General features: G+C 47.6%; 1 protein-coding gene across 1 annotated transcript in view; it reads left to right on the plus strand.

Annotated features, from left to right (window-relative positions):
- The window catches only part of Slit3 (slit guidance ligand 3), a 595,100-nt gene that overhangs the window by 97,513 nt on the left and 482,750 nt on the right, over window positions 1-14,837 (plus strand). The window contains exon 4 of the mRNA XM_016005185.3: window positions 11,835-11,906. Within this exon, the coding sequence (XP_015860671.2) occupies window positions 11,835-11,906 (72 nt within the window). The remainder of the gene's footprint in view (window positions 1-11,834; window positions 11,907-14,837) is intronic.

Raw genomic sequence — 14,837 nt, forward strand, 5'->3', positions numbered from 1 at the left:
TTCTGTATTCATGGTCAGGCAGCGGGCTCACACACACACACACACACACACACACACACACACACACACACACACACACACACACACACACAAACGTGAACGTTAGGCCTTTGTGGGCCCTCCAGCTTTTCTCTTCTGCATCTCTCACTTTGCTGTTTAGAAACCTCTTCCTGGCAATGTCTTACTTGGTGCAGAGACCTGACTCCCCCATCTCTGTTCAGGCGCTGCCCCTTGATCACAGCTATACACTTCAAAAGGTGCAGCCTCATCTCCAAGCTCTCACTGTGCTGTTCCCGGCATGGAGCTGAGTGTTTCATCTGTCTTGTGAGTGTGACCCTCTGGTGTCTTGGTTGATATAGTCTTGAGGGTTCCTAATAAAATATTCTGTTTTTCATAGCCAGAAGAGAAACAGGCAGTGTAGAGGTGCTTGGACAGTAGTGTGCAACAATTTATAGGACTTTTGCGTTTTATAAAGTATATTATAGTCCTTCTGTGTGCTAGGTACAATAGGTATTCTTTATGTGTGTGTAGGGTGAGTGATGTATGTTTGTAGTAGGTTTGTGTACATGCATGAGCAGGTGCACACACATGTGTGTATGCCTACAGAGGCCAGATGGTTCACATCTTCCTTTGTCATGCTCTGCCTTTTTAGACAGGGTTTCTCACCAAACCAGAACTCATCACTTTGGCTAGGATGGCTGGCCAGTGAGCGCTGGGGATCTGCCTGTCTTTCCCTCCCTAGCACTGAGATTACAGACACGTGCCAGCCTCGCTTGGCTTTTATGTGGGTTCAGACACATGTCCTCATGCACACCAGGCACTTGACTGGGCCATCATCTCTCCAGCCCTTGAAATCATCATTACACCAACCAGCCAGTTAACCAACTGGCCAGCCCACAAGCATTCATCAAGCACCTACTAGTGGCTAGAAATCATTCACTGTGCAAAATAAATAACAATCCCTGTTTTCGGGGCATTTAACATTGGTTAGTAGGTATCATTATTCCTGTTTTTCAAAGGCAAAGACATGGGGAGGTTAAGTTGTAAGCTTGGCTTAAAATCCAAGGGCTAGCTTCTCCAGATCTTTTGTTTGTTTGTTTGTTTGCTTGCTTTTTGCTTTTTGTTCAAGACATGGATTCTCTGTAGCCCTGGCTGTCCTGGAACTTGCTCTGTAGACTAGGCTGGCCTCGAACTCAGAGATCTTCTTGCCTCTGCCTCCCAAGTGCTGGGATTAAAGGCGTGCGGCACCACACTGGGCTCTTCCCCAGATCTTAGGCTGAGGATGGTAAGATTGATCCTAGGAGTCATGCAGTCCAACCCACTGATTCTGTTGATGGAGGAAATGTGTTTCCAGAGAGGCCAGAGGGGTGGAGCTAAGATACCTACTACGGCTCCTCTAAGCCTCAGCCTCGTGCTCTCCTGCCCTGCAAGGGTCTCAATAATTCCCAGGCTCTCATTTTGTCCCTCTGCCGCCTCTCTTTCCTCCCTCACCCAGCCCAGGCTTCCTGGCTGTCACTCCTGTCATTTGAAATACCTTCAAGTCCCCGTCCCTCTCCTCCTCTGTCATCATCACTTGGAAAAGAACCTGATCCTTAGCCGAATCCAGCCTGCTGCTGTTTGTACTCTTCCCGAAGGGGACTTTATGTGGCTGAGGAAAAACATCTATGTGGACAGATCACAGCCGTTCCATCGCTGACCACAAGTGGCCCTTTGCTGCTGCCGGCCCGTCCCCCACCCCTTCCTAGACAACTGTTTCTCACTTTCTCTTCTCAGTCATCAAACACCTCCCTCCCCTCCTCCATCTCTGCTCAGAATCTGGTTTCCTCTTTGCTTTGAGAAAACAGACTTGGCTGCAAGAGACTTCCAGAGGCTCCTCAGCCTCTCCTTGTTACTGTCCAGTGAGCCTGTCTGCCCTGCCAGTGCCAGGTGGTCACAGCCCACAGGTTAAGAACCACTTCTCTGTGGCATCAGCTTACCATCTCTTCTGTATCATCCTCCCCTGGCCCTGTCACAGGCCGAGGCCTTCCCTTTTGCACTGGACTTCTCCTCCTTACATGTATAGAAGTCTGCCCCCCCCCCCCACGCAGCAGGGTGTGGTGGTGTGCACCTGTGATCTCCGCGCTCAGGAAATGAGACACAAGGTCATGAGTGCAAAGCTGGCACCACTCCAGAAAAGTCCCTGCGTCTTCTGTATCCGTGGTTCTCAACCTTCCTAATGCTGGAACCCTTTAATACAGTTCCTCGTGTTGTGGTGACCTCCCAACCGTGAAATTATTTCATTGCGAATGACTAATATTGCTATGGTTATGAATCATAATGCAAATATCTGATATGCAGGATACCTGATATGTGACCCCCCCAACAAGGGGGTCACAGCCCACAGGTTAAGAACCACTTCTCTGTGGCATCAGCTTACCATCTCTTCTGTATCATCCTTATTGACATGTAAAACGTGTCACGATTTTCTCCAGCTGGAAAAAAAAAAAATAAAGCAGTCAAACCTCTCTCTTGATTCTATATCATCTCCTGTCAACCATTTTTCATTTCCCAGCCACAGAACATTCCTTAGTGATTTATTTTCTCCTCTCACTCTTTTCTTGAACCATTCCAGCTAAGAGCTCACGCCCCTGTCTGGACCAAGCTTCGATCTCCTCTCCAGTGAACTCCATACTGCTAAGGCCAGGACTCTCCTCCTCTGTCTCTAGGTCTCCCCTTTCTGTCCTTCCTTCCTTGGCCCCACAGCTCTTCTTGCCCCCACTCCCCCCACCACACAGGGGCCTGTTTCCTTGTCATCCGGTCTCTGAGGGATGGTGGAGCCCAGACTCCTGCCCTCTTATCAGCTTCGACCATGGAGACCGAATCCAGACCCATGACTTGAAATGCTACTCTACCTCTGAATCTTAGCTCCCGGATCCAGATCTGCACGTGTGGTTATCTCTGCGGCATGTCCGCTTGGACATACACAGGCAGATTCAGCTGAGCACATTTGAATCTGCTCCCCGCCCTCCGCCCTTCTTTCCTCACCGTCTTCCCATGTTGGGTAATAGAAATTCCAAAGTCTCTGACGTGCTAGCTTCATCCTTCCTCATGCCTCACCTCTGCTCCATCGCCGTATCTCATCGCCTCCCCCATTAGATCATTTCTAGAACTTGGCCACTTTCTATCTCCACAGCTTCCAGCCTCGGCTCAGGGAGACGAGCCTTCCCACTGAGCAGAGCGGCCTGCACAGCACCATGGGGGAGGGCAAGCTGCACCTCGGTAGTTTCTCAGAAGGGATTCAGAGGAGAGACCTGAGCCCAGGAAAGCTGCCTAGTGCGTTGGCCCATTGTGAGATGTGGGGTACAGAAGTCACTGGGGAGATCTGAGGGCCATTACCATGTGACCTGACTGCCTAGAATTTCTCTCTCTCTCTCTCTCTCTCTCTCTCTCTCTCTCTCTCTCTCTCTCTCTGTGTGTGTGTGTGTGTGTGTGTGTGTGTGTGTGTGTGTGTTCACAAGAATGTATGTGTGCTCTCTGCTACCCTACCTATGCTTTCTGGAGTCTGAAACTAGCTGCTTACATAATTCCAAATACAACCCTCTAGGGTTTCCAGAGAGTCCAGTGATCCCCCCCCCCTTTTTTTGTTTTGTTTTGTTTTTTTGAGACATGGTTTCTCTGTGTAGCTTTGGAGGCTGTCCTGGAACTCACTTTGTAGACCAGGCTGGCCTCCAACGCAGAGATCCGCCTGCCTCTGCCTCCCGAGTGCTGGGATTAAAGGCGTGTGCCACCACGTGCACGCACACACACATACATACATGTGAAAGCCAGAGATTGATGTCAAATGTCTCCCTCTGTCTTTCATTACCTTATGCTTTGGAAAGGTGGGGGATTTTATTTTGTTGCTTCTCAGACAGGGTCTCTCAATCAACCTGCAGTCTCCTCCTCAGCTAGACTGGCTGACTAGTGGCCCTGGATCTGCTTATCTCTGCACCCCCAGTGTGGGCTCACAGGCATATACCACCATGGGTGGCTTGTTACATGGGTGCTTGGGACCTGAATTCAGGTCTTCCTATTCTACAAGCATTTTAGCCGCTGAGCCAGCTCCCCAGACCCACTGTGCTCTTGGCTTTGGTCCTTCATAAAGCAGCCTGCTGACTGCAGCCTCAGTTCCATCTGCCTTGCTCTAGGCATCAGTGCCGAAGCCAAGGGTTTCTCGGTGCCCATCTCATTCTCTGAAAGCCTGTGAGTCTCTACCCCAGCTGCATCGACAGGAACCATGCCTCTGTGATCCCCTGCCCCTCTTTTCCTCCAGAAATCCATCTTCTGGGTGCGTAGCAGCTGTACCTTGTTACTGGTTCCCTTTGGGGATTATTGAAGCAGCCTCCTGTTACCCAAGCAACAGAGTCTTAAAAGCAGAATGGCAGAGGGTCCAAGCTGCAGGCTTTAGTGTCCAACAGTCCTCTGCTTAAGCCTCATTTATGAACTGTGGGATTTGGGTTGTATGAGTTACCTAACCTCTCTTATGTCTCAATGTTGACTTAAAGAGTTGCTTCAAAGACTAAGAGAGCCATCTATATAAAGTATCTAGCATATCTCAGTGCATAGTAAGCACCCTAGGTTAACATTCAAAAGAAAAGAGGAAGGAACTAATGAATGAATTAACGAAGAAACAAGACAAAACAATGTTGGGTATTATGAGAGTCCACACTAGGCATTCAGGACTTCCTGTAGATTCCCAGCTTCCTTTGCAATGAATTTGGGTCACATGACTGGTTACGGCCAATAGGCTAACAGCAGAAGTTTTATGAGTCATTACAGGGTCAGAGGGTTATGAACTGGAGTCCTCCCTTCTTCAGGTCCTCCCTCTCTACTTCCTCCCTCTCTTGATCCAGCAGTGCTGATGAGCACATTTTCCCTGTGGCATCACAGAAGAGGAAAGGAGCTCTTGTGAGTGCAAAATAAGTGTGCACACTGTTAGTGTCGATTGTGGGGTTCATTTGTTACTGCTTTGCTGACCAATACAGACATCTGTGATGGAAAAATCAATCTATATTTCTGAGCTCTTGATGATAATGATAATAACAGTAGCTGTAACTGCTACCATTTATTGAGCCCTGGAGAGACACTGCAAAGCTGTTTGCGGAAGCTAAACCATTCAGCCCTCTCAGGTATCATGCTAGGGACATGGTTTGCTATTACATAATAATTGTATTCTTAAAATAATCTCTTTTAAGTTTTTTTTTAAGTTCTCATAAACAACTTCAATGATGAAAAAACTGCTCAGGGGCAAGAAATTTAGTCCACAACAGAGTTAATTCTCCACAGAAATCTCAAAAACAAAGGTTTTTTTTTTTTTTAATTGCTCTTAGGTTACTTGGGAGTTGCAAACTAAAAATAACTAATCTTAAAAATTGGCAGAAGCCAATCCAAATGTCATTGAGCACATGCTGAACACTGTGGATGCCAGTGTTCAGTTGACTTACTTCTAAACCAGGGAAGTCAATTTTGAATTGGTTCATAATTGCTATTATTAGGAAGACCCTTCATCCATCACTAAAGCTGTCTACTGCCACCACCATTAAGAAGGGAGCCCATTGGCAAAGAACAGCAGCCACTCAACTCAAGTGACCCTGTGTGTGTAGAGGCTGTTGGCCCACAGACTGTCAGGCCACACACACACAGGGTTGCTCTTGATTGTGAGTGGCAGAAACTCTAACCCATCAAAAGTCAGGCTGCTCACTGAATAAGTTAGATGAGGGCCGTTTGCATCAGGAAACTCCATGGCGTAGGATAGTAGGTAGGATTTGCTGTGTGTGACAGATAGGTGTCAGCTCATCTATGCTACGGCAAACAGCTGATAGAAGCAGCCCCCAGTCCAGATTCCCCAAAATTTCAGCTTAGCTCCCACTTAGAGTGATGCCTGTGAATTTGGGGGGATGATAGTACCAGTGTGAAGCTGAGGTCTGAGGCTTCTCCAGTGGGATTTTGCCCTTGCCCCAAAGGTTGCTATCATCATTAAGGCTTTCTAGCCTGGGTCCTCCCTGTCTCTCCATTGGGAGCCTCTGTCTTGGAGAACAAAGTAGCATTGATGCTTTCTGTGTAGACAGGAGGGTGTTTCTGAAAGTGTCAGTAGACTGAGAATAAACACAGGCTGCTTGCGACTAAAGCAAGCAGTCCTGGTGACCTTTTCGGGTCAACACACACTGGCTTGCTCCCTCCAGGGTCTAGCCCAAGACACCTGGACATTCCACTACTCCCTTCATAAAGAAAGGGGCCTGCTGGCGTGTGGGTGGTCCTAGAGGTCACTCACCCAGTCTTTTCCCCAGTGAGGTGAATTGGTGAGCCTGTCCCCTTATCACCTTGTACAGCGGAGTCTGGAAGCTGGGGCTCTGGAAGCGTTTTCTCCACTCAACATGCTCCCCATACCTAGCCCAGGGAGGCATCTGCTTCCCCAGACTCCCCCAAGTGGCCATTCCTGACTTTTGGTTTATGCATCAAATTGAACAAGCCCTTCTTAAAGGTCCCTTGTGACCCTGCTGCTTTGTGTCTTTAGAACAGAAAGAATATGTTAGAGATATTTCCCACTCCGGGAAGGTGAGACTCATATATTAGGCATTGAATCAAGACAGTGTATAATGAAGGGCTAAATTGCTACCATTAGGTACAGGTTTAGCATCAGACATCAGGCTTCAGATCCCATATCAGCAGGTTGGCCGTTTGACTAGAGTGAGGACCTGATCCTTCTTAGACCATTGTATCTTTTTTTCAGAGATACTGAGAGTGCTGGTCTCCAGGTATTTCTATGGGAATTCAGGGAGAGAAGGTGTGCAAAGTGTTTCAGATGGAGGTTGACCTAGGTTTTAGCGTTAGGACTAGGTTTAAGCAGATGAAACACATTTGGGAGACCTCAGTGGTACAGAAGTTCTGAATTGTAGCACATCCTTTTCTGTACTCTGCCCCTCCCTTTTCTCTTCCATTCATTAGTGATTGGTGGTTCTGACTGGTAAGTTACCCACGCTTGACCTCAGGGGGCCACTCTTCCTCCCTCCATTGCTGCCAGTCCCTCAGCCCTCACATGCATTCATTCACAACCCCCTTTTGAGTACATCTGGTCTCTGTTTCCGCACTAGTACTTGATTATTACTAATTACTGATCACTCTAGAACCCTCTTCACTGCCCTTCTTAATTTCACCGTCACTCCTTCCAAGTCAGGTCTAACTGACCAGATGACCACTTTCTTGCTCAGTCTTTCGGTTGCTTGTTATTTTACATGTCACCCCAACTTCTCACAAAAGCATACAAGACTGCTTCCCAAACATCCCACAGACTCCTGGCACCTATGGGCAGAATGCACATCCTCCACACCTAGAATTCTTTGTTCACGGCTCCTGAAGAGTCACATTTATCTTTCCAGTTTGAACTCAAACCCTCTTCGGTTGGGACCCTTCCTTTAACCAGGACTGGCCTAGCTGCCCCTCCTCCGTGTTCCTGTCACACCTTTGCTTACAAGATCATAGTGTCATTTTATTTCATATCTGTCTTCCCCAACAGCCTATGATCGTCTTGAAGAAGGGTTGCATCTTATTTGTCTTTTCATGATCTTATTCATAAAGAACTGGAAACTGGGTGGCGCCTTTAATCCCAGTGCTTGGGAGGAGAGGCAGGCAGATCTCTGAGTTTGAGGCCAGTCAAGTCTACAGAGGGAGATCCATGACAGCCAGGGCTACACAGAGAAACCCTATCTCAAAAAAGCTAAGCCAAACCAAACCAAAACAATGAACCCATGCATTAAAGAATAAAAAAATCAAAAAGAACTGGAGAGATGGGAGGTTGGAGGACAAAGGATTGATGATGATGATGATGATGATGATGATGATGATGATGATGATGATAATGATGATGAATCAGTAGTTGGATAGATGGATAGTTGAATGGACAGATAGATGGATGGGTATGTGGCTGACCAAAATGGATCAGTTCAATGGTGGTCAAAACTTCTGATCATATGTTACATGCCCAGCTAAATGCAAGAAGGCGTTCAACAACCACACAAAGACAAGACTGTGTTACTTGAAGATTCACATTTGACGTTGGAAAAACTATGACTGCAACTGAGCAACCAGCGGACTTTTGACCTTGATGCATAGGAAAGTTCAGAGGTGCTTCTGGCCATGGAAGAAAAGGAGACACGTGCATGTACCCGATGCTAGCTTGACCTGGCAGCCTCCTGCTGACTTCCTGCATCAGCGCTGGCCTCATCCAGGTCCATTCAGCTCCATGTTCAGCCCATAGTTCATTTCAGCTCAAACTGTGGCTAGAGATTGGCACCTCCCGTGCCAGAGTCACATCAAAGCAGGTGGCACCAAGGCACCAAGGCCAACGGCCACCATCTGCAAGTTTCTTGGAAAACAGCTTGTTTCTCTCCCTTTGGTACTCAAGAACTCTGACAAGTGGCCCCCTTGATTGAAGTTTCACTTCCTTTCAGACCAAATTAGTGCTCCTTCAGAGAGCTTTTAGAGGAAGACCTTTGGCCAATTGTTTCACCAAGGAAAAGGGAATATGTCTTGGAGTGACCTGGAAATACAATATTACGCTCCTGATATGAAGAACTGGCATGTGACCCAACCAAGTGGCAATGGAAAGGCCCTGGGGCTGCTGGGCTCAGAGCCCAGCCTGGCCGCCAAGAACCCTCATTCAGGGGTTGAGAAGCAGCCTGCGAAGCACAATCGGCTAAATTTGGTTGTGTTTTTATTTTTGTCCAGCCGTAAACACCGGCAAAGGACTGAAAACTATTCCTTCCCTTCTGGGAGCCTCCAAGCCAAGCTGGCTTTATTTTTAGCTGCAGCTCTAGTCCAGGGCTTTTAGCACACTAAACACCCTGCTCACCATCAGAAGAGCCAGTGGGTTGGACTTGAGGGGGTTTGCCTAGACCTGAGTGTTGGGTGTCTGGATGGAATTCTTTCCAGACTCTATGCAGCTGTGACGACATGCGTGGTTCCAGACAGACCCAGAAAGACCCAGTTCTTGCCTGAAGGGCCACCAAGAGAGTCCTTTTCAGGAAGGGCAGTGTACACAGAGCGGGTCAGGGTCTGCTTAGCGGGGAGGAAGTGGCAATCCTAGATGAAAAGAAAAGTGAGGAAAGGGAACGGGCCAAGGCACTTTGGCTCTGTGATGGCTTTGAGCGCTCTGGTTCAGGACCTGAAGCCAGCTGACTGTGTCCAGATCCTGCTACAGCACCCCTGAGAGATGCTGAGGCCTCTGCCTGGCCTGGATCACTGGCTTTGAATCCATTATGTAAGAGACAGGGACAATCACATCCCAGGCCTTAAGCTCTGCTCTGAGATTCTGCCAGGGCAGCATGAAGCACAGCACTTGGTATGCAGGGCAGCGGGTGGGATCAGCCATCATTATCACCAAGGTCGCCAAGGCCATCATGTGACATCCAACCCTTCCACATACAGCAGGCCAGTTCTCCCTGGAACCCAGAGTTATTTTTGCAGTTGGAAAACCGAGGATCAGAGGATTTGTAAGGTGCCCTCAGATCTACAGTGGGAATATAATCAGTCAAACCTGAACCCAGCGCTGGTTAGCCCCTGTCTTAACACTGAGCCTTCTGTGGGACCAGTGACTTCTGCGGGCTAGGAAGGAACTTGTCACATAGGAACTACTCTAAGCAGAGGACTGGTATTTCTCTGCCTTGGGCTCCCCAGTTTCATAACAGGAGCGTGCAAAGAAGATACCAGAAGTGATTTTTTTAAAAGCTGGGTGCAGAAAGGAAACTGCTGGAGACCACAGAATGATGTATATCTGAGCCTGTTAAAAGGAAAATGGGGAGTTGTTTAATGGCTAGACTTAGTTGCGTGTGACGAACATGTCCTGGAGATTAGTTGTGTAACCGGGAGAATACAGTCCACACTACTGTGCTCCATGTCTCTGAACTGTGTGCTTAGAAACTGAGAAGACAGCGAATTTCATGTTGTATGCTTTTAGCATTGTTTTTAAACAATTAGAAAAAAAAAAAGATCACGTGTTGGAGTCAGACCAATGTAGGGCCAATGCGGGCCACGGATTGGAGGGCTTCTTGTCCAACTTCCCAGTCCTTTTGCTCCCTGTTCGCTCTGAGAGGAAGCCTCCTCAGCAGCATCCCTGGTCCGCATGACACAGACTCTGTCAGGGCCAAGTTGGATGCTCTTTGAAAGGTGCTTATTAGGCGACATCGTAACTACTTCTCATGCTTAGCCCTTTCTGACCTCCTTCGAATCCCTGGTTCCACTAAAGCATTTGTCTAAAGGATGAAAGAAAGAACTAGCAGGCAAGTCTTCCTTACAGAGTCATGTTTTCTTGGGAGTACATGTAGGGGCAGGATCAGGCTTGGGCTTCACTTCTGAGAAGTTGGGTGCAAACCCTGCTTTTCTCCTCGGTTTGCCTAGCTCTGACATGGGGGTAACAGTTGTTCCCTGTAACTGCTTTTCACTTCTATGAGTGGATGCAATGCAGACCAACGTGGAGCTAGCTAGGAGCAGGGCCCCTCTGACTTGATTACCTCAAGAAAGCAGCCCTCCTCAGCATCACAACAGGGAAGGGCCTGGGGTCCCTTGGGAACCTCTATGGTAAATTCTGTGAACATTTAGTTTCAGTGGTGCTCAGGAGACACTTGGACTGTTGTCTGTTTTCTGCATTCATTTTGAGCCACTGTGACCACAATACCTGACATAGATAAGGAAGGAGAGGGTTTTTGTTGTTGTTTTGTTTTGTTTTGTTTTTAAATTTGGTTCTTTCTTTCGGTTCATCATGGCAGGAAAGGCATGGAGGAGAGAAACTCACTTGGTGGGAGAAGGAATGTACAATGAAGGCTGTTTGTGCCATGGTGGACCAGAAACTAGAGAGAATATTGGAACCTCTAAAGGCCCTTTCCTATATGATTTATTTCTGCCAGCCACACCCCACCCTCTAAAGGTTCCACAGAATCCCCAACTAGCCCTGATACCCAGAGAACCAAACATGAGCCTGTCCGGGCCATCGCAGGTTCAGATCATAACAGCTCTGTTGGTAGTTGCCCACATAGCCCTCTCTATGGGACTGAGTTTAACTGTGAGCCATGCTTTGTGTCCAGAGTTTGGGCCCCTGTTTGGGGTCAGTTTCTCTATTAGCTGCAGTGAGGAAAATGCACCACTCTGTCACATCCCATAAATACATCTTAATTGCTTTTAGCTTAGAAGAAAATTTAGGTTGGAATAAATGCTTTCTAATAGATGTATAGCATACTTATTTTTATACTTGCACAGATAGAATATATAAAAATTTCTTATGGACAAAGCAGCCCAGAAAAGGCCAAAGGGCCAAAGATCCGTGAATGTCACGATGCAGCCCTGCTGTGCCCCCATGTCAGAGGCTGGTTTTGGGTCCCTCAACCCATACTGATCTGACTTGCCCTCTTTTCTGTTCCTATGGCAACTGCCATCTGCTCCCATCCCCACCATTATTTAAGACTTGGTACATTTTCTCTGATATTTAATTTATGCTGTGAAAAGCTCAAAAGTGTTGTCTGGAGTCCACAGGAAAGAAGGTTGTCACTAATGAGTGATGTCTGTCCTAGACTTTGACCGAGGAGGGGAGGCACAGCCAACGTGCTCGGTTTGCACCTATGACTGATACGGATTTCTATTTCCAGCCTGACTACAGACTCTGTTATAATGGTATATGTGCTTTACATGTGTTGAGCATACCATGCTGAAAGATCTAGAATGTCTCTTAATTCCTGGTGATTGATTGATTGATCAAAGCAACATCTGTGTATATACTCTCTATACTCGATATCCCTTTGACATCTTTCCATTCATCTTTTCTTCACCAGACGTCTGAACAAGAACAAGCTCCAGGTCCTTCCAGAATTGCTTTTCCAGAGCACACCAAAGCTCACCAGACTGTGAGTAGCATTCATGTGTATTCTCTATCTTGCGTCTCACCTGGCTTTGGTCTCATGGACACTGTGGTTGTTGTGGTGTATGGTATCCATGCCATATGGAGCTTCAGAGCAAAGTCTGCCTTCTAGCTCCTTCTATCAGAGCTGGGTGGCTTTAAATGACCAGTGAAGAGTAGCAATGTGTGGTGATGGATTTTTTTTCTTTCCCTTGCAAAGAGGGAGGAAGGTCTTCTATTGGGACTGAATTTCCTGCATGGAATTTCCCCAAGAGGGGTTGAGGTGACTATTCGTCAGAAGCTGCCTGTGTGCGTTTTTAATATCAGTCTGGACTAAGCTCACTACCTTGCTGGTTGGAACAGTCCCTGTCCATGGCTCACGTCTTGCCATTGACAGTCCAGGAACTCTGGCTCTGCAGGCCTATGGTTTGATGGGAAAATAAAGAAAATTTGATTTTCACATTATTTTCCAGATTGATTTGGGTGCATATATTCATTGTGACAGCCTGGAAGCTTGGGAGCTTGAGGTGCAGACTGTGGCGGAGACTGTGACTTATGGATTATGGGTGTTCTCTGCAAGTACTAGTTATTGACAGTGAACTTGAAATCCCGCTGGCAGTGGATGACGGGTGAGCTATGCTGCCCACAGGCGCTCTGAATGGAACAGCCCAGAGTCTGACAAGCAGAGTCATAGCCTGACTGAGAAGACACTAGCATTACTGGGGCGGCCCCCATGTTATGGCCACCAATCTCCTCCTTCCCCATGGCTGGGTTTAATGCCTACTTATGCAATCAAACCGTGCATGTAGACTGGAATAAACTGGAAAATAGGAAACACATGTCACTGTGTGCACTTAAGCCCTGAATTAGGAATACATACTTATGTATGTGCGTGTGTATAAACACACATACACATACACACCATGCATATAAATACATTTTCAAAGAGCAAGAAGAACGGGCCTGGGCAGGCTGGCGTGCAGCGGGCCAGTGGTCCTGTTGGATTTCTGCAGGACATACATGTGCTTGTCGCTGGTCTCGTCTTTCTGTGCCTGCCATGTCTTCGGTTCTCTTGTTCACCTAGTTAGCTGACTTTGCTAAAAGGAAGGAAGGAAATGCCCTCCCTTTCCGTTCCTCCAACCTCCATCCACCTGGATGGGCGCATGGCCGGAGGAAATGCACAGCCTGGTTGCCTAACTCAACAAGCAGTGGACCCGCCACAAACCACCCTGATTTTTTTTAACACCCCTCTTACCTGTGCAGGCACCACTGGGTATCCTTGTAGCATTGACTCCTAGACTCTGATGGGTAACTAAATCCTCAGCTGCTTGAGTCACTTACATAAAATTGAGAGATATTTGTATTTAAATGACCATGCAGCCTTCCCCTCTACCTTAAGTCATTTTGTAGACTTGTCACTCTTAACGGAATGGAAATGCTATATAAATAGTTGATGTATGTGTTAGAAATGCTGACCAAGAAGGTTTGTGCATGCTCAGTGGAGGTAGAAATTTTCTCTCTAGAATTTCCAAGCTTGATAGTTTTCCCCACAAAGGAGGAACTAGCCGAGACTCACTCAGTGTGCCCTGAGTAGCCATGTGTCCCTCAAGGACTTCATTGCCACTTACCGCCCCAGCAGCTGCCGATCTCCTGGCATCTCAGCCTCAGTTTTGGGGTGGACGAAGGCTCTGGGGGCTGCAGCTGCTGATGGCTTTGCGGGAGTGGAATCGGGGTCTGAGGACTCAGTAGGTTTAGGTGTCTGCTGGGTTGTTTTCTCATCACAGGTGTCTCCCCGAAACCACCAGGCAATGCCCATGTTGTGCCAAGAGCCCTGAGCCAGAAAGAGACGGTTCAGGAGTTGTTAACCAGTGTCTGGGGTGCTGGCTGTGAGGCCCGGAGCTGGAACGCATTGGTTATGTTCTAATGGCCCTTTTCTCATGTAGAGTTTGGAGAGCCCCTTTGTCTTCTGTGCCTAATGGTCTTCATCAGTAAATGGAGCTGCCTCTCCTCCCTTCTCCTAGCCTCTCGGGGCACCTGTGAGCACCCAGTGAGATAATGGTGTAAACTGTCTGCTTCCTAGGGTTGAGAGAGCTGGGAAAGTTGAAGGCCAGAACACCTATAGTTGCCTCTCCTGCTTTTGTCCTTACCACCTCTGCTTCAGGCGTGGAGGGGGAGATTTGAAGTCGCAGTGGGCATTGAGATAAATTATACCAAGCTTCTGCCTCCAGCCAGAGAGCTGCAGCTGTGAAGGCAGAACAGTGTTCAACTCGTTTGGTGATCATCCTTCTGGGATTCATTGGCCCAGACACAAAGACTGGCACAGATAGGCACTCAGTGATGGCTGACTGAGTAGGTAGATACATGAATGGTATGGGCCCAAGGATACAAAGAGTGTTCTCTGAGATGCGTGACTCTTTTATTTACCATTCATGCATTCATTCATTCATTCATTCATTCATTCATTCACTCACTCACTCACTCATTTATTCATTCTGCTTCCTTTGGTTATAAGCCCTTTGCTCTGAGGACGGGAGCAGAAGATATGAAGGATACTTAGCTCCTTCTGTGCCCAATCCTGACACATTCTGACTGACTGTCAAAGGCTGAGAGCTAAATATATAAATATATTCTAAATCGAAGCAACTATATTAACCCAGGTTGGAGCGATAATCAGCCGCTGCTTTTGCTCTTTGGGCTTGATCTTTGATTTTTCTTAATGGCCCCATTATGTCTTTGTCTTATTTTGTCAGCCACTCCAGGGCCTTTTTGGAAGGAAGCAGGGTACAAATTAGAAAATCAATAAATGTGCAATCATGGGTGTGTATACATATGCCATCAGCTCTGCTAGCAAAGAACTGTGCCGCTCAGGAGACACGGCAAGCCGGTTCCCTGGGGACGCAGACTCAGCATGGGCCATGCCCCCAACGGGTCTGTAGCG

The sequence above is a fragment of the Peromyscus maniculatus genome, chromosome 8 (assembly GCF_049852395.1).
Source record: "Peromyscus maniculatus bairdii isolate BWxNUB_F1_BW_parent chromosome 8, HU_Pman_BW_mat_3.1, whole genome shotgun sequence".
NCBI lineage: Eukaryota > Metazoa > Chordata > Mammalia > Rodentia > Cricetidae > Peromyscus > Peromyscus maniculatus.